General features: G+C 43.2%; 2 protein-coding genes across 4 annotated transcripts in view; both read left to right on the plus strand.

The window, feature by feature from the left end:
- Positions 1-12,580, plus strand: part of LOC102734555 (ATP-binding cassette sub-family A member 9-like) — a 135,095-nt gene extending 122,515 nt beyond the window's left edge. The window contains exons 28-34 of one of the 2 annotated variants that reach the window (XR_014140414.1): positions 7,622-7,716; positions 8,460-8,579; positions 8,792-8,932; positions 10,373-10,452; positions 11,318-11,486; positions 12,020-12,075; positions 12,205-12,237. Coding sequence is in view for 1 of the 2 variants with exons in the window: in XM_081804612.1 (XP_081660738.1) it covers positions 7,622-7,716; positions 8,460-8,579; positions 8,792-8,932; positions 10,373-10,452; positions 12,020-12,075; positions 12,205-12,303 (591 nt within the window). In the remaining variant the exon portion in view is untranslated. Of the gene's footprint in view, positions 1-7,621; positions 7,717-8,459; positions 8,580-8,791; positions 8,933-10,372; positions 10,453-11,317; positions 11,487-12,019; positions 12,076-12,204 lie in introns of both variants that reach the window. The other variant, XM_081804612.1, reaches the window with a different exon arrangement.
- LOC145717299 (ABC-type organic anion transporter ABCA8-like) lies at positions 750-7,549 on the plus strand. Of its 2 annotated transcripts, XM_081804644.1 has the most exons (4): positions 750-1,136; positions 2,343-2,463; positions 3,316-3,433; positions 4,080-4,317. In XM_081804644.1, exons 1-4 carry the CDS (start codon positions 1,114-1,116, stop codon positions 4,217-4,219), a joined length of 402 nt encoding a protein of 133 aa, XP_081660770.1. In that variant the 5' UTR covers positions 750-1,113; the 3' UTR covers positions 4,220-4,317. The 2 variants fall into 2 exon arrangements, 1 of the variants encoding a protein (XP_081660770.1); XR_014140419.1 differs by lacking the exons at positions 3,316-3,433; positions 4,080-4,317 and adding an exon at positions 7,480-7,549 and having other exon boundaries at positions 750-2,463.
- Positions 12,581-24,138: the final 11,558 nt, after the last annotated feature.

Here is a 24,138-nt window from a genome sequence, read left to right on the forward strand (position 1 = left end):
CCCACCCCACCCCCCACTCCAACAACACTCAGTTTGTTTCCTGCGATTAAGAATTCCTCATATCAGTGAGATCATATGATACATGTCTTTCTCTGTTTGACTTATTTCACTCAACATAATACCCTCCAGTTCCATCCACGTTGTTGCAAATGGCAAGATCTCATTCCTTTTGATGGCTGCATAATATTCCATTGTATATATATACCACATCTTCTTTATCCATGTAAGAACACACTTGTCTTTAACAATCTTCGTGTCGTTTACTATACTGAAATTTTTTAATTCCTGTACACACAGTGAAACTTTTTTTTATTAAGGTAAGCATATGGATATTTGTAGCCCATGGAGATAAAGTATTTGTAAAATACAGAACAAATTTTTCTCTAAAGATTGACTGACCAGAATCTGTACCTCTGAGACAAATAATGCAAGATATGTTAAGAAAAAAAAAAGAAGAAGAAGAAGGTAGCGGGAGGGGAGGAATGAAGCAGGGGAAATCGGAGGGGTGGACGAACCATGAGAGAAGATGGACTCTGAAAAACAAACTGAGGGTTCTAGAGGGGAGGGGGGTGGGAGGATGGGTTGGCCTGGTGGTGGGTATTCAGGAGGGCACGTTCTGCATGGAGCACTGGGTGTTGTGCACGAACAATGAATCATGGAACACTTCATCTAGAACTAATGATGTAATGTATGGGGATTAACATAAGAATAAAAAAAAAATGCATAAAAAAAAAAAAAAAAAAAAAAAAAAAGATTGACTGACCAGATAATATGCTTCCCAAATTTTGAAAACACTCTACCAGTATTAGCATAAGTGACATAAAGTAATGGTATTCCATAATTATATTTGTTTCCAATGCTCTGTAAACAAGATTGAAAGTGAATTTGATAGTTTCACAAATTTAAAATAGATCATTGGAAATTCGTAATGGTTTTTCCAACTGTATCTTTGGAGAAGTCCAACTACTTCTAATTCACTTCTGATGTGAAACATTTTTCTTGGAGTGTTTCTAATCATGCATCTCTCTCTCTCTCTCTTCCTAGCCTTTCCTTCATTTTATCATCTTCCTTTTTATTCTTCGATGTCTGGAATGGAAGTTTGGAAAGAAACCAATGAGGAAGGATCCCTTCTTTAGGTTGGGAGAGATCAAATTGGCTTCTTTTATTTCAGTCATTAACACTTAAAATTTTTTTCCTGCATAAATTAACAGTCAGTAAAGAACTGCCAAGTCTGAGGTAACAACCATATGCCAATACAAAAAAATAGAGATCTAGGTACCTAAATCAGAGAGGATTTTAAGTAGAGGGGGAAACAGACCTGAAACATTGATTATTAAGGGCTCTGACACCACGTGCAGTAAAAGGTTGGGAAAAGCTACATGCCGCTACTTCAATTTAAATAGCAATCCATTTAAATAGATTCGTAGTTGAAGGAATGCTGCCAATCCAGGAAGGAAGGATGGAATGATCAATAGGCCAAAGACAGCAGTAATTGTCCCCTTTTTCTGTGGTAGTAAGAAGCCCAACTGGTGGATCACAGATTGGTCCAGTTATTAATGGGACTTAAAAGCTGAGACTGTCTTTTTACACCGTGCAAGGACACGGCCATAAGCATCTTATTCCCTCTGTGTCTCCCATTGGTTTCATCTTTACCTATTACAGACAGTTGAGTGGGCAACTTGCAAGATGACCTTTACCTATTTATCTATTCATCTTTAACTATTATAGACAGTTGAGGGGGCAAGGAGAAAGATGACCTTTAAGAAATCTAAGATCAATATGGGGGATTAGATTGAGGTAAGAGAGAATAGAACGACCTATATATGGGTATGAAGGACCAGACTTAAAGTGGAGGAGAAAGTGAATCTGACACACATTCCCAAGAAATGGCCAGGTTTCCGAGGAGATCAAGCATCTAACTTGTATTTTCTGAGACCATCCTGACTTCAAATACTCTGACTCATTATCCCCATGGGAATGTAATACTGCCAACATGGCAGTGGTATTAAAGCTAAGGTTTCCCGAAAGATTACATCATTAAACTATGCTATTAAAATCTTCTGTTAGATAATAGACACGAAGCTGCCCAGTGATAATGGAAAAAGAATCTTCCACAGATAAGTAGGATGAAAGGTATGTACGAAGCAAGGGTCACTAAATATAGCAGTACCCTTGATAGGAACTAGGTTGGGAAGGGAGGAAGAGTCACCTCACTGAAAGGAGGTTATGATAGTTTATTAATTACCCAACCTACTCAAAGCATAAGATTTAAAGAATGCACTATTCTTAATACAAGGATGAAAACCCCGTATCAATGATTCATGGATGGCTCTTGACTCTAGAATTTCTCCAAGAAGCAATGATGTTTATCAAAATCCAGAAGCACCAGAAGGGGAGGATGAAGATGTTCAACTGGAAAGAATGAGAACAGCAGATGCCTTGAATTCCACAAACTTTGATGAGGTAACACCTATGCAGTACTCGTTTCATCAAATAACACCAACGTTGGTCAGTTAACGTAGTCAGTCTACGAGTCTGATCCTCAAATAATCCTGTCCATACAAGCACAGATCATGACTTCCTTTTAGTAAGTAATCATCTTGTTGACATTGAAACAAACAGATTAAAAGTCACGTCACCTCAGTTTGTTGTCCTCGGAGTAAAAACCAAGAAATGGAGTACAACTGAAGTTGCAAAAGCCAAGAAAGAACTTTATTTTATTTTTTAAAGATTTTATTTATTTATTTGAAACAGCCCACATGCAGGGGTAGGGGAGGTGGGGGTCGGGGGAGGGGAGGCGGGGCAGAGGGAGAGGGAGAAGCAGACTCTCTGCTGAGCAGGGAGTCCTAGGTGGGGCTCGATCCCAGGACCCTGAGATCATGACCTGAGCTGAAGGCAGACGCTTCACTGACTGAGCCAGCCAGGTGCCCCAGAACTTGTGAATTTTAGAATGGGAAAAAAGCGACACATTAGCACTACTCCTTGGAGAATGGCACTGTACGGACTGCAGGGAAAAGTCTGGTCGGCAGCCCGTTGTCTTGTCCTTAGAGCAGGACTCAGTACTTCTCCAAGTCTCTTTGCTCCTGTTCTGCAGAGAATAATGTGCTTCTGAGTAACTGCCTTGGTAGGAGGGGAAAACGACCATCTCTTCTCTCCAAGACTGAGGACCAGGATTGGAGAATGGCCAGGAAAGGTGTCCCCTCATGGAAGGTCTCCTGTGATGGCAGGGCTTGTGTTGTGAGGGGCCACACCAATGGGAGGACAGAGGTTCAAAGTTCATGGAGAGAATTAAGGTCTGATGTGATTTACCTACAGAAACCGGTCATTATCTCCAGCTGCCTGCGCAAAGAGTATGCAGGGAAAAGGATATGCTGCTTTTCCAAGAGGAAGAAGAAAATCGCCACAAGAAATGTCTCTTTCTGTGTTAGAAAAGGTTTGACCCCTATGGCCCTTCCCCTGGTGGCCTGGGGCCCTCATGAGCTTTATTATGTCTTGATGAGAATCGTTCTGTACATCGCCTCTTGGTTTCCCACACAGACACATCAGCAGGTGACCTTGACAGCACCTTCGACATGTCCCATTTCTAAGTTGAATTAATCAGCATCTACACGGAAACCATAAGCACTCTATTAAAACAAACCACTGAAGCCATGACGTATCTATTTCGTGAGCATGATTGATTTCCTAGCGTTTGTTCTATTTCATAAGAGAACGAACTGGGGTTGTGCCCAGTGCAGTCTGAAGGCTTGACCAGCAGCTGTTGAGATGACCTCATTTTGTGTACTGACCACAGTACTTAGGGTCACAGGAGACAGAGTCTGACACACTGGCTTCCAAGAGGGGCTTTACCCCTTCCCATCGGTGTGACCGTGGGCAGCTAACCTCATCTCTGAGAGCCATCCCCAAATATGTACACAGGGATTATGACAACAGCCTCTCAGGCTTGATGAGTAGATGAGACACCGTATACAAAGCACAGAGCACGACACTTGTCACATAGCAAGACTTCAGACTATGTTTTATTCTTAATTTTACTATTAAAGTCAATTCATATTAAGTGCAACCAATTTTTTTTTCAGGTGCGGTTTTAGGATTATTAGGACACAATGGAGCTGGGAAAAGCACATCCATTAAGGTGGTAACTGGAGACACGAAACTGACTGCCGGACAGGTAGATGAATTGTGCGGAGAATGTGCTATCTCGTGGTGCTCAGAATAAACTTGTAAGATGTGAAAGCTTTGTAAAGAGCAAATCTCATTTAGTCATTAGATGACAGAAGTAGTTAAAGTTGCAGACTAACATCTTCACAAAGTTAACATGTTCATACATGGAAAAATTAATCACTGGCAGGGAATAATTACTTACGCCTTCAATGACATCTAGAGGGAATGTCCAGTATCTGATCAGAAATCAACATCAGAATCTATACAGGCCTTAGTTATCATACCATAAAACACATGGAGTTGCACTTTTTTTTTCTTGGCAACCATCTTTTTCCATGTATTAACAGTGAGTGCAGTGTAACACATTACATTTTTGGTTTTGATTTTTTTTTTTGAAGATTTTATTTATTTATTTGAGAGAGAGAGACAGAGCACAAGCAGGGAGAGGGGCAGATGGAGAAGGAGAAGCAGACTCCCCACCGAGCAGGGAGCCCGACGCAGGGCTCGATCCCAGGACCCTGGGATCATGACCTGAGCCGAAGGCAGACGCTTAACCAACTGAGCCACCCAGGCGCCCCCTTGATTTTTTTTTTAATGGAAGTATAGTTGACATACAGGATTTGTACTTTCAGTGGGCATTGTCTTCCCAGTATGTAATGCTTTAATCTTGAATTAAAATAAAAAAAAAACCTTTATTAAGCCATTATATTCATTGTCCTCCACAAAGTGCTTGGATCCTGAGACATATATTTTTGTAGAAATACACTATTTCTTGGGAGTGTTTTCAAAGAATGATTCAAAATTGAGCAACAGGGATACGAAGTGAACTTGAGTCCTACATGCAGTTGAACCATATAAGATGGTCAGACACCAGAAAAAGAGCTGAGATTTAGTAAAGAGGGAGACAACACAATAGAGTATAGAGAACATATTTCCCCCCAAATTCTATGGCAGAAAATAGACCACTTTAAGAGCTCCTTTGGAAAGGAAGTCCAGGGATTTTAGAGAACAGAATATAAGGCAGAGAGAGGTCTGTGGCACCACACCAGGGGAGAGGGGGTGGTGCTCAAGCCCAGAAGGGAAAAGACCTCCAGGAATGTGATTGATAAATATGCCACCAAAGACGGAGGAGAAAATAAATATTCATAATCCCTCCAAAGCCGAGATGAGAGCACGTGATGGTGAACGGGGCTGCTCAGGGATGTTGGTGGCTCGCTCAACCCTAACTGGACTCCTTAGCTTAGTGGGGACTACGCTCCAATTGAGTCACCATCTGGACCCTAAATCATTATTTCATTTCTCATTAAGCATGGGCAAAAAAGGAGGTAGTAACTGTTCACAGATATATGATAATGAACTATTTAAAAGGTAAGTAAGATCTGAGTTAACAAAGCGAACTCTTTGGGTGTCATGAAATTAGCTTTAATCAGATCAGCCAGTGTGATCTTTATAAACAATACCATCGTCCTACTTCAATATTTTCAACAACCTCTTACTGCACTAAGGCTGAAGGACCCCCCTCCCCACATCCCTCTGGCTCGTCCGGAGGGGCCGATTATCATATCCCTTCCTCACTCTGCACCAGGCCCCCAGCTTTGCCTCGGGTCTAAAAACAGATCGAGCTTCATCAGGGCACAGCGCTTTGCTCTGCTCCAAATTCCTTTCGTCTGGACTTTTCCATGGCAGGTGCCCTGTCCCTCTTCTGCCCCAGTGGTCCCTCAGCAGACAGGGCCCTCTCTAATCATCCTACCTAGTGATGTTAGTTAGTCCCCGCCCCCAGCATCCTGACTACTTCCATTACAACACCACTTAGGAGCTGTCTGTATTCCAGCCGTTCATTTTTCTACTTGTTTATTGCCCAATTTGCTCAGCAGAATGAAAACGCAAGTAACAAGGGTGCTGGCTATTCCATTCCCCACTGTATCCAAAGCCGACAGCACAACATTTGTTACGTGCTCAAAAGAAACGCGCTCACTGAGTGTGTTCAATAGTGAGGAATTCCGTTCATAAATTCATATACTTGTTTCCTGATTGTGATTAAAAAAAATGGATATAACCGGTTGGCCATGATGGCAAGACATATTTGCGAGATACTTGATTTTTCAGCTTAGATTAGGGGGTGCACACACTTGTTTTCATGTGTTTACTCTGACAACCTCTCTCCAACACAGAATGATTATAGATTATTCAGCCCAATTAGGACTTAGAGAGTTTCTAGTTTTTCTAGGTTTGTAAGGAGAAAGAGGCCATTGTGGGGTGCCTGGGTGGCTCAGTCGTTAAGTGTCTGCCTTCAGCTCAGGTCATGATCCCGGGGTCCTGGGATCGAGCCCCACATCAGGCTCACTGCTCCGCGGGAAGCTTGCTTCTCTCTCTCCCACTCCCCCTGCTTGTGTTCCCTCTCTCGCTGTGTCTCTCTCTGTCAAATAAATAAATAAAATCTTAAAAAAAAAAAAAAAAAAGAAGCCATTGAGAAATGCAGGAAAGACAAACCCAGAAGGCAGGCTCTGAGAGTGAACTTTTCTCTGCAGGTCCTACTTAAAGGGAGCAGCGGGGAGGGCTCCTTGGGCTTCCTAGGGTACTGTCCCCAGGAGAACGTGCTGTGGCCCAATCTGACCATGAAGGAGCACCTGGAGGTGTTTGCTGCCATTAAAGGGCTGAGGAAAGCGGACGCAGCCATCACCATCTCGAGGTGGGTGGGAGCCACACCTGTTCTATACCTGCGGGGGCAGGAGACGGTCGGGAGTGAGGAGCTTCACTGTCAGTTCAGGACAGGAGACTGAACCCTGACCCAAATCACACTGGGTAGATTCCCCTCTAGAAACTGGTTTCCCAGATTTCAAAGTGTTAATTTTCTTCTCATAGTAAATATAAAAATAGTAACCATTGGTGAAAGTTATCAAAAATACTAAAATTTAAGTATAAAGTATTTCTCATAGACCAACTATTTAAAAATCATGAAATGGGCTTATATTCTTTTAAAAGGGAAAACTATCTGGAGGGATCAAACCAGCCAGTTTAAGATTGCCTGGCCTGGGGCCCCTAGGTGGCTCAGTCAGTTAAGCGTCTGCCTTCAGCTTAGGTCATGATCTGGGGTCCTGAGATCAAGCCCCGGGTTGGGCTCCCTGCTCAGTGGGCAGTCAGCTTCTCCCTCTCTCTCTGCCCCTCCCCCCCAATAAATAAATAAACTCTTTTAAAAAAATTGCCTGGCATCTATTTTCTGAACTGCATTTCTGAGCTCTGCTCCCCATTCCTGTGCTGGGTGGCCCATCCTCCTACCAACTTCCTTACTGCGATGCTCCATTGTGTTTGCTCCAGATTGGTGGATGCGCTCAAGCTGCAGGACCAGCTGAAGCTGCCCGTGAAGGCCTTATCCGAGGGAATAAAGGAAGGGGGGGGGCTCAGTGTTACTCTGCGCATCCCACACGTCGGTGCCAGACATGCTGCTCTCCCGTTCCAGGTGTGCTTCGCGCTGAGCATCCTGGGAAACCCATCGGTGGTGCTTCTGGACGAGCCGTCCACGGGGGTGGACCCCGAGGGGCAGCAGCAGATGTGGTGAGGGACGCTATCCAGTCACGGACGGCCCCAAAGCCTTGCAGGAAATTTGTGAATTGTTTTACTTGTGTAAAAATGGTCCCTTAAACTGTTTCTTAATGTGGGGGGCGGGGGAAGGGAGAACACCTCTCAATATCATTAGTAACACCAATATTTTGCGAAACAAACACCAACCCTCTCCCTGATAATATTTCATCATTGAAGAAAAAATAAACATTGGCAGGACCCAGACACACTCACTGTAAGTAGTACCACTGGCCCAGTGATCTTTCATTAGGTAGGGGTGGTGCATCCCTGGGCCACGGGGGCCGTGGCCAGTGCTGGGGGAGGGGGGAATGGTAATTCCCATTAGGCTGTAAAGGTGGGGGCGGGTTCCGGATGTTATCTTGAATATTTATTCTGCATTTATTTTCTCCTACTAGGTTGTGACCCCCCCTGTTGTTGAATTCTGTCTCTCTGGCACAGCCCTTTCATGAACAATCTCTTGCTCAGCATTTCTCTCTCAACACAAGCTCGGGATAAACTCTGTGTTCCCGGACAGCTCCTCTTCTAGTGCCTGCCTCCGCCTCACGCCCTCACCTGGCTCGCCCTTCCTCCTCCCACCTGCCCTCTCAAGGGTCCTCCCTTGCTTGAGCTCCTTTTGCTAATTACTCACAGGCATGCCGGTTAAAAATTCTTCTCCCCGCCCATCTATGATTAATTCGAAATCTTTCTTCACTGCAAATGGTCTTTTGACGATTTAGGCAGGTGATCCGGGCCACCTTCAAAGACACAGAGAGGGGCGCCCTCCTGACGACCCACTACATGGCAGAGGCTGAGGCCGTGTGTGATCGCGTGGCCATCGTGGTGTCCGGGGAGCTGAGGTGGGTGCCCGTCCCCGCCCACACTCCCCCCCGCCGGCAACAGGTGCATGGCTGGAGGAGTTTGTCCGCGCACAGCACGACTGTAGCTACTGCATCTGGGTCTAACAGTGACACCCTGGAGACAACCCTAGCAGCAAATCAGGAGTCTCAAACATTGTGTGCCCGGTCTCTTTCCCCTTTCTGTGACGACCTCATCCTCCTCTGACCTCCAGATGTATCGGTTCCATCCAACACCTGAAGAGTAAATTTGGTAAGAATTATCTGCTGGAGATGAAGGTGAAGACCCCGGAGCAGAGGGAAAGCCTCCATCGTGAAATTCTGAGGGTTTTCCCCCAGGCTGCCCGGCAGGAAAGGTAAAGTTGGCTGCTGAGTTTGATTTGATACCAAATGTCAGCTTTTCCTTGCTGGTTTCATTCATTTGTTGTCATTAGAGTCCATATTTAGCCCAAAAGGAAACCTAAAAGAAAGTATCTGTTGGACACTGCAGAAACTAAATTAGAGAAGAGGAGAGCTGGATGGAAAATCAGAGGTAGCATGTGTTGCAGTCTTACTAGCTGCAAGATACCGTCCTGGTCTTGTGCTGTCGTATTTAATCTGCACTGAAACTTTCCAGGGTAGACACTGTTTTTCCAGTGAAAAATGAGATGATTTCAAAAAAGCATTGTGAGCGTCTGGCCACTACAAGGACCTTAATAAATGGAATTGACTGTTATCTTTAAGCATAGGAAACTGAGAAGTTAAGTCACACGACAGCTAACAAGGGGCATAGGTAGAATAGAAAGCTAATTATTTTCTTTCAAATCTATTAACACTTCCAATTTTATGCACAGTCTGGTCATGGAACAGTTCTCAGGAAAATCATACAGTAGAAATCAAAGATTAATGTTAGAGTCATTTTTAACACCTCGAATTTACTGCAGAAGACAGATGATTTAGGAGTTAGGGGGGAAAACAGATAGAAAAGAGTAATAATAAGTCATAACAATATGGTGGGAAAATATATTTCTACACTGGAGTATAAATGTCAAAGCAAATGCTGTACCTCAATGTGCAGCCCACGACCAAATAGAAATAGGTCATAAAGGCACAGGGAATGAGCAGAATAGATGAGAATGATCACCCCATAAATAGAGGAAACAGTATCTTATGAAATGAAATCAAAATCTTCCTGATTTTCAAATGATGAAAAGACAAACATTAATCTGGGTAACAAATTATTTAAAAAAAAAACCAAAAAACTGTTCCCGAACATTATTTGGTGCTGAATTCCTGGCGATTTCCAGTCTCCTCATCAGAGACTCATTGATAACCTAAATTAGAAAAGTAGTTTGGCAATGAATCATGGAACACTGCATCAAAAACTAATGATGTAATGGATGGTGATTAACATAACATAATAAAAAGAAAAAAGTAGTTTGGGTAACATGGGGCAAGGTTGGAGAGGTAAGAGTTCTCTAGAGAAAAGACCTAGACCCCCACCTGAGTTGAGTGACTTTAAGAAACTATGTAGCATCAGTCCCTGGTGGAAGATGAAGCTTGAGAAGCAAGTGTTCAGCTGAAAAGATAAGGTGGCAGGCAACTTTGGAAATGTCCACGTTTCATCTGCCCCATACCCGCTCCTCTCCATCCCGAGCCTCTCCCCTCACCAGGTTCTCCTTGTGAACAGCCTCACCCTAGGCATTTCGCCTGCCCCACACTGACTCTTATTTATCAGGGTAACGACCAGAGACAGGGTCGCAGCCAGCTTGGCCCTGCAAGTGGTATCAGCCTCAGCCCCGCCTCTGTCCCTGCAGGTACTCTTCTGTGATGGTCTATAAACTGCCAGTGGAAAATGTGCGACCTTTAGCACAAGCTTTCTGCACGTTAGAGAAGGGTAAGAGCGATAAACTTTGAAATGAGATCCCAGGAAGCAGATAATTCCAGATCATAGACTAATCCATCGGCCTGACAAGAACAGAATGGGAGCTAAGGTGTTAATTTTAAAGATTTTATTTGTTTATTTATTTTAAGAGAAAGAGAGCACGAGTGGGCAGAGTGGGGGAGAGAGAGAGAGAATCTCAAGCAGACTCCGTGCTCAGCATGGAGCCCAACACGGGGCTTGATCCCACGACCCTGAGATCCTGACCTGAGCCAAAATCAAGAGTCAGACACTTAATTGACTGTGCCACCCAGGCGCCTCTAAGGTGTTAATTTTTAAAGTTAAAAATTGCCAATTGAACTTTAGGGGCACAAAAAAATCAAAGAAGTGGAGGTATTCTGTGTTGGGGTGTTGGGGGGCAGGGGCTTAATGGGAGTGATTTTACTTTTGCTTTGTGGGGTTTTTGCATGTGTTTTTGTATATATGTATATATATATATGTGTGTGTGTATATATTCATATAGGGAAAACCTAAATCAAAATTCAGTTGTGTATGCATTCAAGGAGGACACTTTCTTTGGGAACATTGATGCATGATGCATGTTTACAGTTTAATTTTATATGGACTTGCATGTTACTTATGGCCTTAGGCTGTGTATTAAGAAACTGGCCTCCTGTCTGGTTATTAAAACAATCTTCCTGTGTCTGTTGCACTTCACAGCTAGCCACACTGCATCTGTCATCACCACCCCGTGTTTGTCTTGCCACCTGAGCTCATTAACTCTGCCTCTCTGAACTGTGCTAGCCGGAACTCCCTCCGTATATGCTCTTTTCATTGTCACGGCTCAGTGACCTTTTTGCCTGCTTGTCACCTTCCCTAGGGAAGAGATTCAAGTCTCCTGGTTCTAGAAGACTCTTTGTACTCCTGCCGATAGCATTGATGGCCACAGGGACACCCCCTTTCCATTCTCTGCGCCGAGCACCCCAACCTTCTGGACCACGTGATCATGCAAACACTCCCAGATTGGCACCGTGGCCAGTACTGGCCTGGTACGGTTGGTGACATTTCCAGGCTGCTGCCTCCTATCAGGGCTCTGACTACCCTTCCCATCTATTCTGGTCAAGGAGAAAGGTTTTCAACTCACTTAGGAGCAAGAGGTCACGGTAGAAAGAGGGTCACAAAGGATACCTGCTCCCCAGGAAACCTCAGACATCTTTCTGCATAATCTTCTGAGGCTTCCCTTTGCAAAACATGTCTTCCTTCCACCTCTTCTTATGCTCAGTGTGCAAAAGCACTAGCTCACACGTACCGGGAAGGAAACCTTTGCAGCACTGTTTCCTGCTTAAGTAGAAATCTCCAACACTGTGCTAAATGAGCATAGCGTGCATACTTTTCTCCCCAAACCCAAGTGAATGCATGGGTGTATTTTTAACTGCATGCCATACTTAAATCAGGAACATTTTTATCTAAACATTTTTATGTAAGATTTTTTAAAAATTGCTATTTGTACGGTATGCTGACTTCTGAGACTGTCTGGGTATAAAAATAGATGAACTCCTAACGTCCGTCCGTCCTTCTGCAGTTAAACAGAGCTTCGACCTGGAGGAGTACAGCCTCTCCCAGTCCACCCTGGAGCAGGTGGGTCAGTGTGCGTGACTCGGTTCATTCATGCACTTTAAATGTACAACATGAGCGGACGCTTTGCACTCACTTGGAGCTACGGAGGCAGTGTGGCATCTCTCCCCCTTTATTTCTTGTCCATCTCAGGTTTTCCTGGAACTCTCCAAGGAACAGGAGCTGGATGACTTTGAGGAAGAACTTGACCCTTCAGTGAGGAGGAAACTCCTCCCACAGGAAGACCCTTAAAGCCCAAATACCCTATGTTTCCATTCAAGCATGTGGTTATTTTTTAAGACATTGATTTTTATAGCATCAATGTCATATTTTTAGCAACTGTATTATAAACACCGACATGGTTCTTCCTGTGGTGGAGAGGAGGGGGGAGCAATGCCTGGGCAGTCCCAGCTACCACGTGGACAGAGGCCCGTGGCTGAGCCCTCCTCCCAGTCACTGCCTCTGTGTCTCTGCAGGTCACCCCGATTCCACTTTTCTGTACAATACTGAATAAATAAATTTACTTTTATGAGGTCGTTTCATTTTTTTTTTTTGAGTACCATAAGCACATTTTGTCTAATTTATCAAAACCTTAAAAAATACTTTTTTCTAACCTAGGCTGGGAAGTCCGTACATTTATTCTTCTACAAGTTTGATACTTTGTGAAGCTGGTATTTTAGTAAGAACTTTAAGTGATCATGTCAAAAGCATCATACTTTTTAAAATAGATTTTCGTGTATATTCTTATGGCTTAAAAATATTAAACCATCATTGGCCATAATATCTGATATCAATATATTTGAAAACGTATCTGCTGGTAACAATCAATAGTATAGACATAGTCTGATAATTGCTATTAGGAATTTATTGTACTTTTTGAATTTCTGTGAATCAGTGAAGTCCCACTTTCATTGTATTTTAAAATCAAGGCTTTAGAGTTGCCTGTTTTTGTAACTGACCTTTTGTGGATATTTGCCACTTGGTCTAATATTGATCCATGTAGTAAGAAGTCAAATGACCAAGTTGGTGGGAAATACAAATCTTGTATGTGCAGTTTTGAAATACATTCTCTATTTCAAGTATTTTCACGTGTCTTTTTCTCGACTAAGTGGCCTCCCTATTTACAAATTCATTGAAATCAAATTGAAAAAAGTTCTGATATAAGAGCTAGTTTACTGCTTTCATCAACATGTTACCAAATGTAAAGAAAGAAAAAACACCACACCATGATTAAGGAAGTTAAAGGTGGTGGCAAACAGAGACATTTCCTAGAACAGTGGTGTTGTTGTTGTTGTTTTAAATACTGGCTGTGATTACCTTGCATAAAATGTAGTTAAACAAGATTTTCTGAGTTGTGAAGATGATTCTCTGAGCAGATTTCACCTCTGGTTCTGACTTTGCATGTCCTTTCTTCCCTTTGGAATCCCTGACCCTCTCAGACTCAGATAATTTTGAGCAGCTCAGAAAATTCTGTTCTGGAGAGCACGCCTCCCACGCTCTCTTCCCAAGGTCCATTTGCTCATCTTGTGCTGGTGTGTGGTATGTGCCGGCAGGCTGGTTTGTGCAAGCGCACCCTGATTGCCCCTTTAATCTCTCTTGAGAAGGTAGGGATCCTGTCCTCCCTCTGTATTCCTACCAAGCAGAATATGCCAAAGGACATGCTATTCAGTGTTCAAGGTCAGGGCTCCAGGGGTGGCCAACCTGGAGGGGCTCCTTTGTAACGAAGACTATCCAGATGGCAGGCTTTGCTCTCCTGGGAGCGCTGCTCGTGCAAGAAGGGGAGAAGCTACGAGTGAGTAGTTGCGAAGCGAGTTACCATGCTATGCAACCTCACTGCAGATGGGTCCCTGCAGCGGATGCTTTGTCCCAGTCGCTGCTCCTGGACACCCAGTGCATAAGGTCCCCCCAGTAAACCTACATCTCCATCGCCATCTTGGGTCATCTCTTCAGTCTTTCTGGGCCATCACCCACCCTCGGCTTAGAGTCTGTGTGGTTGGGGGACACAGCTAAGGACGAAAACATGAGCAAAACTCAGTTCCTGCCTTCAGCAACTGATGCAGTGTGGCACAGTGGTTTAAAGGTCGACCTAAATTCAGTCTGGGGTCTACCATTTACTACTTGTGCACCCCTAGTTTACTGTCTTCAGCACGGAGCCTACTAGTACCCACCTCAGAGGGTTACCGCGACCACCCAAAGCGACAAATGCAGTAACAGCGTCAGCTGCTGTTCAGCTGTTAACCAGCGTCCAGTGACTCCAAGAAGTGCTCCCCTGCCCGAGATGGCTCCCTCTCTCTCCCATAGGGCCTCAGTTCTCAAGGATGCATCGACATGGACCTGTTTCACCACATTTCCTAAGGGCCATCCAAGGTATCTGTAAATAACAACACCAAACAGACTTATTTTCAGACACAAGCCATGTCTCCTTGACGTCCTACAGCTGGTTGAAAAATAAAGATCTGGGGACACCTGGGTGGCTCAGTTAGTTGGGCGACTGCCTTCGGCTCAGGTCATGATCCTGGAGACGCGGGATCGAGTCCTACATCGGGCTCCCTGCTCGGCGGGGAGTCTGCTTCTCCCTCTGACCCTCCCCCCTCTCATGCTCTCTCTCTCATTCTCTCTCTCTCAAATAAATAAATAAAATCTTTAAAAAAAAAAAGAAAAAGAAAGATCTGGATCCATTAGCAGAGGTATTGTTTCTACCAAGCCAATCAATTTACTTTAATTGAATGTTTCCCTTGAATACTATTTTGTTCATCTCTACACAACCAAAGGAAAGACAAAACAAACAAGCAAACTAAGTCATAGAAGACTTCACATCACAACCCAAAGAAATAATACAAACTAGCTCTGTTTTCTTCTTTGAAGTTATCTGGGGGGTCAGTGGGAGAGACATCCCGACGGGAGCAGAATTTCAGCGCTAAGCGGCTTTTTACTCGGCCTGTGGATCGAACCAGCCTTAACATTACAGACAACCAGGTCTGTGGACAAATGAAAGTGACAGTTGTGCCAACCTGAGCTTACGTTTTGTACTTTCTCTCTTGCAAGGAAAAGCCTGCCAGCCCTTCACATGGCTTCATGTGGGACCAACATCTGGGGTTGGCTTCAACCGATACACCTGCAGAGGTCATCTGCTGTATCACAGACTCGGTGCCACACAGAGCATGGTGAACTATGAAATGTTTGGTGACCCCATGGCAGATGTTGACATTTCTGAAGTCGGTGGGGAAATTAGAAACTAAAAGCACAGACTAGCTCTGCAGGTTTTACCCCCAACCTGGAGCAGCCCATTATATCTGCAGGCCACAGAAGACAGGGAACATTGCTGTGCTAAAAATCATTCCTTGCTCCTTGTGGTCAATCTTACTCTATCCATCCTTTTCCTCCTCATCTCGCTTATAGCCTATAATATTCTTCTAACTTCCTTTGTTTTTTTGTTTGTTTGTTTTGCCTTTCCTTTGGTTGTGTAAAGATCCAACAAAATAGTATTCAAGGGAAGCATTCAATTAAAGTAAATTGATTGGCTTGGTGGAAACAATACCCCAGCTAATGGACCAATATCTTTAGTTTTCAACCAGGTGTAGGACGTCAAGGAGACATGGCTTGTGTCTCCCTGTCCCCAACTCCGTCTTATTCCGATCTCCATGCTTGATTCCATTCCAGCTCACTTGTTGGTTTCCCCTCCTTCTATCCAGATTGACACCACTTTCAGAGCCTTTCCAAAAATGTTGAAGTAAAACTGTGGGGGAGAGATTTTCCCACAATTAAAAAAAAGCAGTTTTCCAAGATCCCAGAGAGTACAAGTAATACATTATGTTGAATAACAAATGCTAAAGGCATCAGGAAAATTATGCAATGACTTTAAGATGGTGGGAACCAAGTGTCTCAGGAGACATCCTTTATCTACTTCATCCAAGAAGAACATGCACAGATGTGCAAGAATTGAAGGGCTAACTAAAGCAGCAACAATGTCACACAGAGGAAATGCAACATTTCGAAGGAGGGAGGCTTAATATTCTTTTTATAAATTCCAAAATGTCCTTACGTTCTTCTGTTGATTTGAAACTTGTGTCTTCTTCCTGCTCTTGATGTCCAAGAAAAAAAATACACCGCATCTAAATTAAGTAGAGATTCTAGAGTTGAGGTCTTAACTCCTGGAAGACTGAGTGATCTAAGTCTCACTTTGGGGATTGAGAGGTAGCCTGTACCCAGATTCTAGACAGGCCAATTCTGCTCGGCTGCCACCAGTCAGAGCACTCATGAGGACAGACCATAAAAAATGACAAGAATTCTTATTATCCTGGTGAGTTGAAATCTGACTCCCTGGACTGGTTGGGGTGGCCCTGAAACGAAGGAGAGGAGAAATTTCCAGCCTCCACAATACAGGAAAGTGTCCTGGAAAGAGGATGGAATAGATTTTGGAGTCTAATTTATCAAATGCAATGAAACTCTCCAATAAAGCAGGGCAAATAGTGAGTGAGAGTGACTGGGAGCTACTTCAGATTGGGTGGTCAGGGTGATATTTTAGAAGAGGAGGCATCTGAGCTGAGGCCTGAAGGATAGTCAGGAGCCAAGCATATGAATGTCTGAGGGAAGGAAGTTTTGGCAGAGGGAAAAGTAGTTGCAAAGGTCCTGATGTGGGAACAATTGTTGGGGAGCAAGAGTTCCCGTCCCTTCAAAGATCCTTCTAGCTGGACTAAGAATCAAATTGACATAAGACAGAGTAATAGGAGAAAATCAAATTTAATAGGTGTACATATGGCAATCCACATAGACATGGAAATTCCAAAGACAGGCAAAATGAGGTCTATATGTCATTCTGAACTAAGGAAAAGGGGGAACGGATCTGGGATTTCAGAGGACAAGAATGCACTTCACAGGGTGGCAAGAAGAGCAGATGTTTGACAATTAAATGTTTGCCCCACCATGCAGATGGGTCACTCAGATAAAACTTATTTCTGTTAATCCCTATGCCAAAGAGGCATATTTTGGAGTGGTTCATTTTGTTCCCTGACAAAGGGGAAGGACCATGTCTCATTTGTCTTTGTATCCCCAGCTCCCAATACATACTATACACTCAGGAAATGTCAGGTGAGTACTCCGAGAAGTGGAGAACATCCGAGAGAGTAAGGGGGAAATTATCTGAGACAAATTGTTCTTACTTCAAAATAAGATACGTGGCTGAAAATAACCTGAACGTTGCTAGACCAAAGGGCTATGGGCCATTTGAGCAACAGTGACTGATTGTTCTAATTACAATCTGTGAGCTTCTGAGACCCCCCCAAAAACTTGAAAACTGAATTACAAATAAAAATCACAAAATTCATGGCTAGGAATATAGATCAAGGTTGAGAAGGGTGGTTTGCTTCTTTCAAGATGAAAAATTCATGACATGTAATATACTCTCTTGGAGAGGTCTTATTCATTTCTTCAATAACTAGGTACTTAGGAATTCTTTCTGTGCCAAACACCAACACACTTACAGGAATGGCAAAATAAGTCAAACACTATCAGGAAGGGGAGTGAAGAGGACTTCTGTTAATCAATCATCTTCTCTATCCCAGACATTCAGGCTACAATCTTAAAAGGACGATTATTATCACGTCACAGTAAGAAAACTGATTGGCAGTTGGAGTAACTCACCTATAATTACATGGTTGGCAGAGCTGGAATTTGAACCCAAGTTTGTCTGGTTCTAAAGCCCCCATGATTATTCCAGTGTATCTAGAATGAAAATTGAATATGATAAATGCCATGCAAACATAATTACCTAAAACCACAGTGGGAGAAAAGGAGCATAATTGACTCTTGGCTCTTTCTGATAGTGGGCGTAAAGTTTGAAGCAGAGAAAACTTCAAGATGTCCTTGAAGTGAGGTCCTACAGGATGAAGGAAGTATATGGCAAGTCATCAAAAGGGAGAAGAAAAAGCAAGTGGAGTGGTAGGGAGTCATGAACCTGACTAACCCAGTGCCCATGCCAATTTGGAGAAGACCAAAACCAATAAACTGTAAGATCATTATTTTACTGCCTAGAGAATTGAAGGAAGGGGATCAGGAAAGGGAGACCAAAAAAGTTCCCAGAGCCACTTTTTTCAGATCTGAGCCTGAAAACCAAGATTATTTGTCTTTTTTTTTTTTTAATGGCCATGGCCATGTTTTGTGGCCATTCAGTGTATTTTCTTGGATTTGTTGCAACATGCAAACCACAGCAGCTGGACATTTAGCTGCCGTTGTCTAAGCAGTGACACATCAAGTCTGTGCTTGTTGGACACTCTGTGGGTCCCTTTGTAAATGGCCATTTCCTTTATTTTCTCTGAAGAGGGATTTCGAAGAGCAGAGAGGCTTAAAAACAAATACAGGAGATTGCTATTTCTATGTGAACACAGATTTCGGATGCTCTACGCTGACTATCTGCTATTCAAAAAATGGGATGTTATGAAGAACCTGTGTTCTGTGCTTCAGAAAGGTGGAGAGCCTGGCTCCTTCAAGAAATCCCAGCAGGGGGCGCCTGGGTGGCTCAGATGGTTAGGTGTCTGCCTTCGGCTCGGGTCATGATCCCGGGGTCCTGGGATCGAGTCCCGCATCGGGCTCCCGGCTCAGCGGGGAGCCTGCTTCTCCCTCTGACCCTCTCCCCTCTCATGCTGTTTCTCTCTCGCTCGCTCTCTAAAAAATAAATAAAATCTTTAAAAAAAAATAAAATAAAATAAAAAAGAAATCCCAGCAGGGCAGAAAGAAGATGTTGGTAAAGAACACAGAAAAGGAGGAAAGTGAGCTGTGGGATGAGAAGGATGTGCCAGGGGACCCCAGACTAGAGAGAGAGGGAGCTGATTTCCCATTTTGTGCACTAATGAAGTCTTTGCCAGAGTTCTGGAAGGACGAATGTTTGCAAAGTTTGAATACAAGGAACCAGGGAAGGTCTATTAAGCTACTGGAGCCTTTAAGACTAGTGAGAAAGAGGGCGCCTGGGTGGCTCAGTTGGTTAAGCAACTGCCTTCGGCTCAGGTCATGATTCCAGGGTCCTGGGATCGAGCCCCGCATCGGGCTCCCTGCTCGGCGGGAAGCCTGCTTCTCCCTCTCCCACTCCCCCTGCTTGTGTTCCTGCTCTCGCTGTCTCTGTCTCTGCCAAATAAATAAATAAAAATCTTAAAAAAAAAAAAAAAGACTAGTGAGAAAGAGCAATTAGTACAAATATCCCAATTCAAAATAAAACTATGTTAGCATTGTTTCTTCACTCAAAACCACCATGCAATTTACCTCTGTTGACCAAGACTTCAAAAATAACGTCACTTTTGTCTTTATTTTTATTAAACTAGGCTGCTCAACTGTATGCTCTAAACTTCTGGGCAAGATTTTTATAAGGGCTTAGTGGGATACTGTTTCCCTACCTTTCGGTTGCAATAACAGGTAACTATAGTTAATAGTAATGTCATAGGCCGCTTGAGCAGATGGTGATCCAGGCTGCCTGCCTTTCCCAATGGATCCATGTTGCATCTAGGCTTTTGATGCTACCAAATCAAGTAGCTAATTTTTTTTCTCAGAGCCTCTAATTACATTTGTGAATTAAGATCAAAGTTGAGAAGTATTCTAATAGTATACCAGAACTCTACCTCCTTCACTGGGGTTCAAAGATATTAAACTGATAGGTTGAGGTGTCCTCAAATTAGTCAAGATGACTGTATTTTGAGAATGAGAGTGAACTTGGAAAGTAAAGGGAACTTGGATTTAAAAGACTCAGAAACACAGGTTCCACAAGTTGAGGGGTTTACTTGTTCCTTGTCAGTGATTTGCGCTCTTGAGATTTTTTTAAGTATTAAAAGCAGAAAGCACAGGCTGGTTCTTCAACAGATTGTAGGTGTCCATATAATGACTGTGCCTCTTAGCTTAAATGTACAAGAATTTTAGAAAAAAATGATTGAGTTAGTGAATATAATATTCTCATTTATTATTATTATTCATACCATTTCACACTGGTAAAAAGAGTTGAGATAGCTTGCACTAAACAAAATACAATCCAACTATCCAGACAAGGGTAAAAGAACAGAAAAACTAAAACAACAACCAAGAGAACCTAGAATGCCAAGAAAATACACAGGAGGAGGAGGAAATGGGTGGATAAAAATTTAGGCACGTGTAAAATGATACGCCATGTCTGCAAATGGGTTTAAGAGGGAGTGGAATAATTTTTCATCATTAAAAATGGCTGCAGCCGTATCTCAAAGGAATTCATCTAATCTGGCCAGCCAGATTTCACAATAGATGAACACTTGGAAATACTGCAGCTGCAAAAGACCTCTGAGAGAGTGCACTGTATCAGCCTGGAACATTCCACAAAACAAAGGGGAAATAAATTGCCCTTGTATGTAGGTAAGAAAATACTTCCATAGTGGCGACATTCTATTAAGAAAAACTTTATTTTTTTCTGCAAAAGGCATAAACACTGGTAGGTATGTGGGAACTTGAAGTCATGTGGAAATTCATTTGTCTGGTTTCATAAGCCAAAGAGCAATTGTAAGACTACTTGCAGGAAAAGCATCATGGAGCAGATCATTTTCCTTCATAGAAAACAAGTATAAAACTGGACAAAATTGTTGCAAACAACCATTTGAAGGTACCATTGAAAATGATCAATGGAAGACAACAAATTATGATGATTTCCCTCCTGAAAAATTGCCCCTGGACCTGGTAGGATAGTGGTGAATGCATGGCATTCTTGCCTGGACACGTCCAGGTGAGACACCTTGTCATCCCTCATGCATACACCAGGCAGCAGAACCTGCAGGATTGCCCTTGAACCGAGAGGTCAGGAAGCTCAGCTTCCTGCTGACAGCAAGGACCCCCAACTCTACTGCTGGAAGCAGGGCACTGAATTCAGGGCAGCTAAAATTGTAACAGAGAGTTTCTTGAAGTCAGCAAGCCACAGGAAGATAGAGAAGGTAAACTCACCACGTGTGGGTGACTGTCTACACACCCATGAATGCGGTGATAGCCTGGCAGACAAGTGAATCCTGACAGAAGTGGAGAACTTGCTAGGACTTCGAATGCAACCCTTAACTCACACACAGCTCAGGCAGCAGAAGGAGGACACCTCACAGGCTCCAAGCGTCTGGACTAGAACTTCTGCCCAAATCATTGTCTGACCTCCAAAGTGCACGGATACTAGGGAGAGCCCTAAGAAGCTAACAACGGTCTACACATGTGCTTCCCCCTGTCCTGCGATCCACTGCTCCCTCTTTTCTAACACAATCCTGGTTTTGAGGTGGCTTTGGGGCATTTGGGGACAAGGGGTAGGATCCTTTATTATAAATCATGGCTACCTGCGCAGGAGGGGCTGTGGGTAAGGTAGAGACAGGTGTTCATCTTATGAAATATATGCAATAGACACACAGAACAAGGCAAGACATGGTTCTCACCCTCTAGAGAGGACTTTGTATGAGTGTGTGTGATATGGAAATGGACTCATTGGGAAGAAAAAGGCATGGGAGGGTCTAAATCTGAAGAATTCCTGGTTGAAGTCAGGTCCCAGCATGAGTCGGCAGACACAAGCCCCTCTGCCTTCCTGAATGCCTTTTAACCAAGAGTGAAGTTCGTAAAAAAAAAAGATGTGGATTAAGGTAATGAATTCCACTGACATTTGTTCTTTTCTCTCTGTCATCCTTCTGCAGAGATAAAGCTAACTAATCTATACAATGACTCATGGATAAGGACATCCCTAGCTTTGTGCCACCTCCAGAAACTCAAGAAGGGTCCCACTCACAAGCCAAAGCTTAATTCAAATAATTGTTCTATGGGTTATGTAACAGTCTTGTTTGAACTGGGGAGGGTACGTGCTCTGTTAAGCGCTGTGAATTGTGCAGGACTGTTGAGTCTCAGATCTGTACCTCTGAGACAAATAATGCAAGATATGTTAAGAAAAAAAAAGAAGAAGAAGAAGGTAGCGTGAGGGGAGGAATGAAGCGGGGGAAATCGGAGGGGTGGACGAACCATGAGAGACGATGGACTCTGAAAAACAAACTGAGGGTTCTAGAGGGTAGGGGGGTGGGAGGATGGGTTGGCCTGGTGGTGGGTATTGAGGAGGGCACGTTCTGCATGGAGCACTGGGTGTTGTGCATGAACAATGAATCATGGAACACTTCATCTAGAACTAATGATGTAATGTATGGGGATTAACATAAGAATAAAAAAAAAAAAACAGTCTTGTTTGAAATAATATAAATCAAATCTGGCCGCTCCCAAAGCCTTTATTGTAAAGATACTGGGAACTCACAGAAATGCTGGAAAAGCTAAACACCCAGTCTCAGAAAGTGGTCAGGAACCAGAGGTTAGGCAGGAGGGAAATCACAGCTAATGTCACACTTCAGGGGCCATCTGGTTCGAGGTCACAATACCAGCACCATCACTGCAAGACTGTTGACGCCAAGAACAATGGCCACAGCTACTGGATGCTGGATGTTGTCACTGCTGCTGGACTCCCAGCATTGCCAGCACGAAGACTGTCTCTACTATCCTTACTTCTTTACCTCATTTCCCCTGGGTTCAAAGACTCAAGCTGGAGCATTTTACCGGATGTACTGAGAGGGAAGATTGGTCCATTTGGCATACCTGGCGGGTAGCCAAATCCTGCCTTCCACCAATGCTTAAACTTTATCGATTTTGCTCAGTGTAATGTCTGAAAGAGATGTACTAAATTTAAGAAAGTTTTCATGAGGATGAGAAAAATGGCTTACTTGGAGCAAGCAATGCTTCGGGGAATGGAAAAGACGGACTTATCATGGAAGGAACACATCCCCTGTAAAAGACAAAGCTTCACAGGAGAGAACATCTTCCAGATCAGCAGCTGTGGAAAGTATGAGAGGATAAAGATCACTCAATGACACACAGAAAAAAATCAGATTTATCACAGGACTTTCTTGTTCTGTTCTTTCTTGTGGTCTGTTGTTTGTCGCTACTCCAGCATCTCCACACTCTTCTGGATACTCATCAATTACTAGCTATCTTCAATGTAAAGATTTTAAATATTTGGACTTCATATGAGATTTTCTTCCATACCCAAATAAAATATCTTGAACCCCCAAAAATTCACTAAACAGAGGCTCTTCATCTCAGAAAACTTACTCGTTTAATGCTTTTAGGTATGTTTTTGTATGATGGAGAAAAGAATAACAAAATTGTGTTGATGGTTGATTCCTTAGATTAATTGATAATTCCCAACATGATGACCATAAGACCTCCATGAAGAGTTGGTTCTATCTACTTTGTTGTACTTGTAAACCACGATGCTGGTTGCTTTTGAAGCATCCTCCAGATTTCAAATAACTTCCTGCATGTTGAGAAGATGGATGACCACTTTGTTCTAGTTCTGATTCACTCTTTAATGACACAGTGATAACACAGTTGAGACCTTCCAGAGTCACCAAAAATTTTATTGGATTCCAACTTTCTTTTAAAACTATACTCTGGGGCCTTCCCCCCTTCTTTCCTGAAATCCAAACTTGCAATGTCTGTACATTTTTGAGCCAAAACATTGAGCTCTTCCTTCAACGAGGGATATTCTACAATTTGGATAGTTTGCCAAGTGAGAGCTCTTCGACGTCAAGAGGGAAATCCAAAATTTCACAAACTTTGGATTAAATAAAACCAATAAAAGAAAATCTTTACAATACTGTTTTGCTTTAAACTAACTGGGAAACTCTGTCATCGTGTCATTAAAAATGGAGTCTGACTGATTTTGTGCCTTTTATAGTCAGAAAAATAGGCTCAGATCTGAACCTATGTATCATTGATAAATGCTGGAACAAAAACAAACCACTGGGGCTCTTACATAACTTAACTTTTAAAAAATCAATTAAAACCAAGTGCATTTTATCCTTTTGCTTGTTCTTGAGACCAGCGCAGAGTAAATCCAGTTTTCAATATCCCATCTTTTTTTTTATTATTTTTGTATTAATATATAATGCATTATTTGTTTCAGGGGTACAGGTCTGTGATTCATCAGTCTTACACAATTCACAGCACTCACCATAGCACATACCCTCCCCAATGTCCATCACCCAGCCACCCCATACCCCCACCCCCCTCCACTCCAGCAATCCT

The sequence above is a fragment of the Leptonychotes weddellii genome, chromosome 15 (assembly GCF_054177405.1).
Source record: "Leptonychotes weddellii isolate Sample4059 chromosome 15, ASM5417740v2, whole genome shotgun sequence".
In the NCBI taxonomy this organism is placed as follows: domain Eukaryota; kingdom Metazoa; phylum Chordata; class Mammalia; order Carnivora; family Phocidae; genus Leptonychotes; species Leptonychotes weddellii.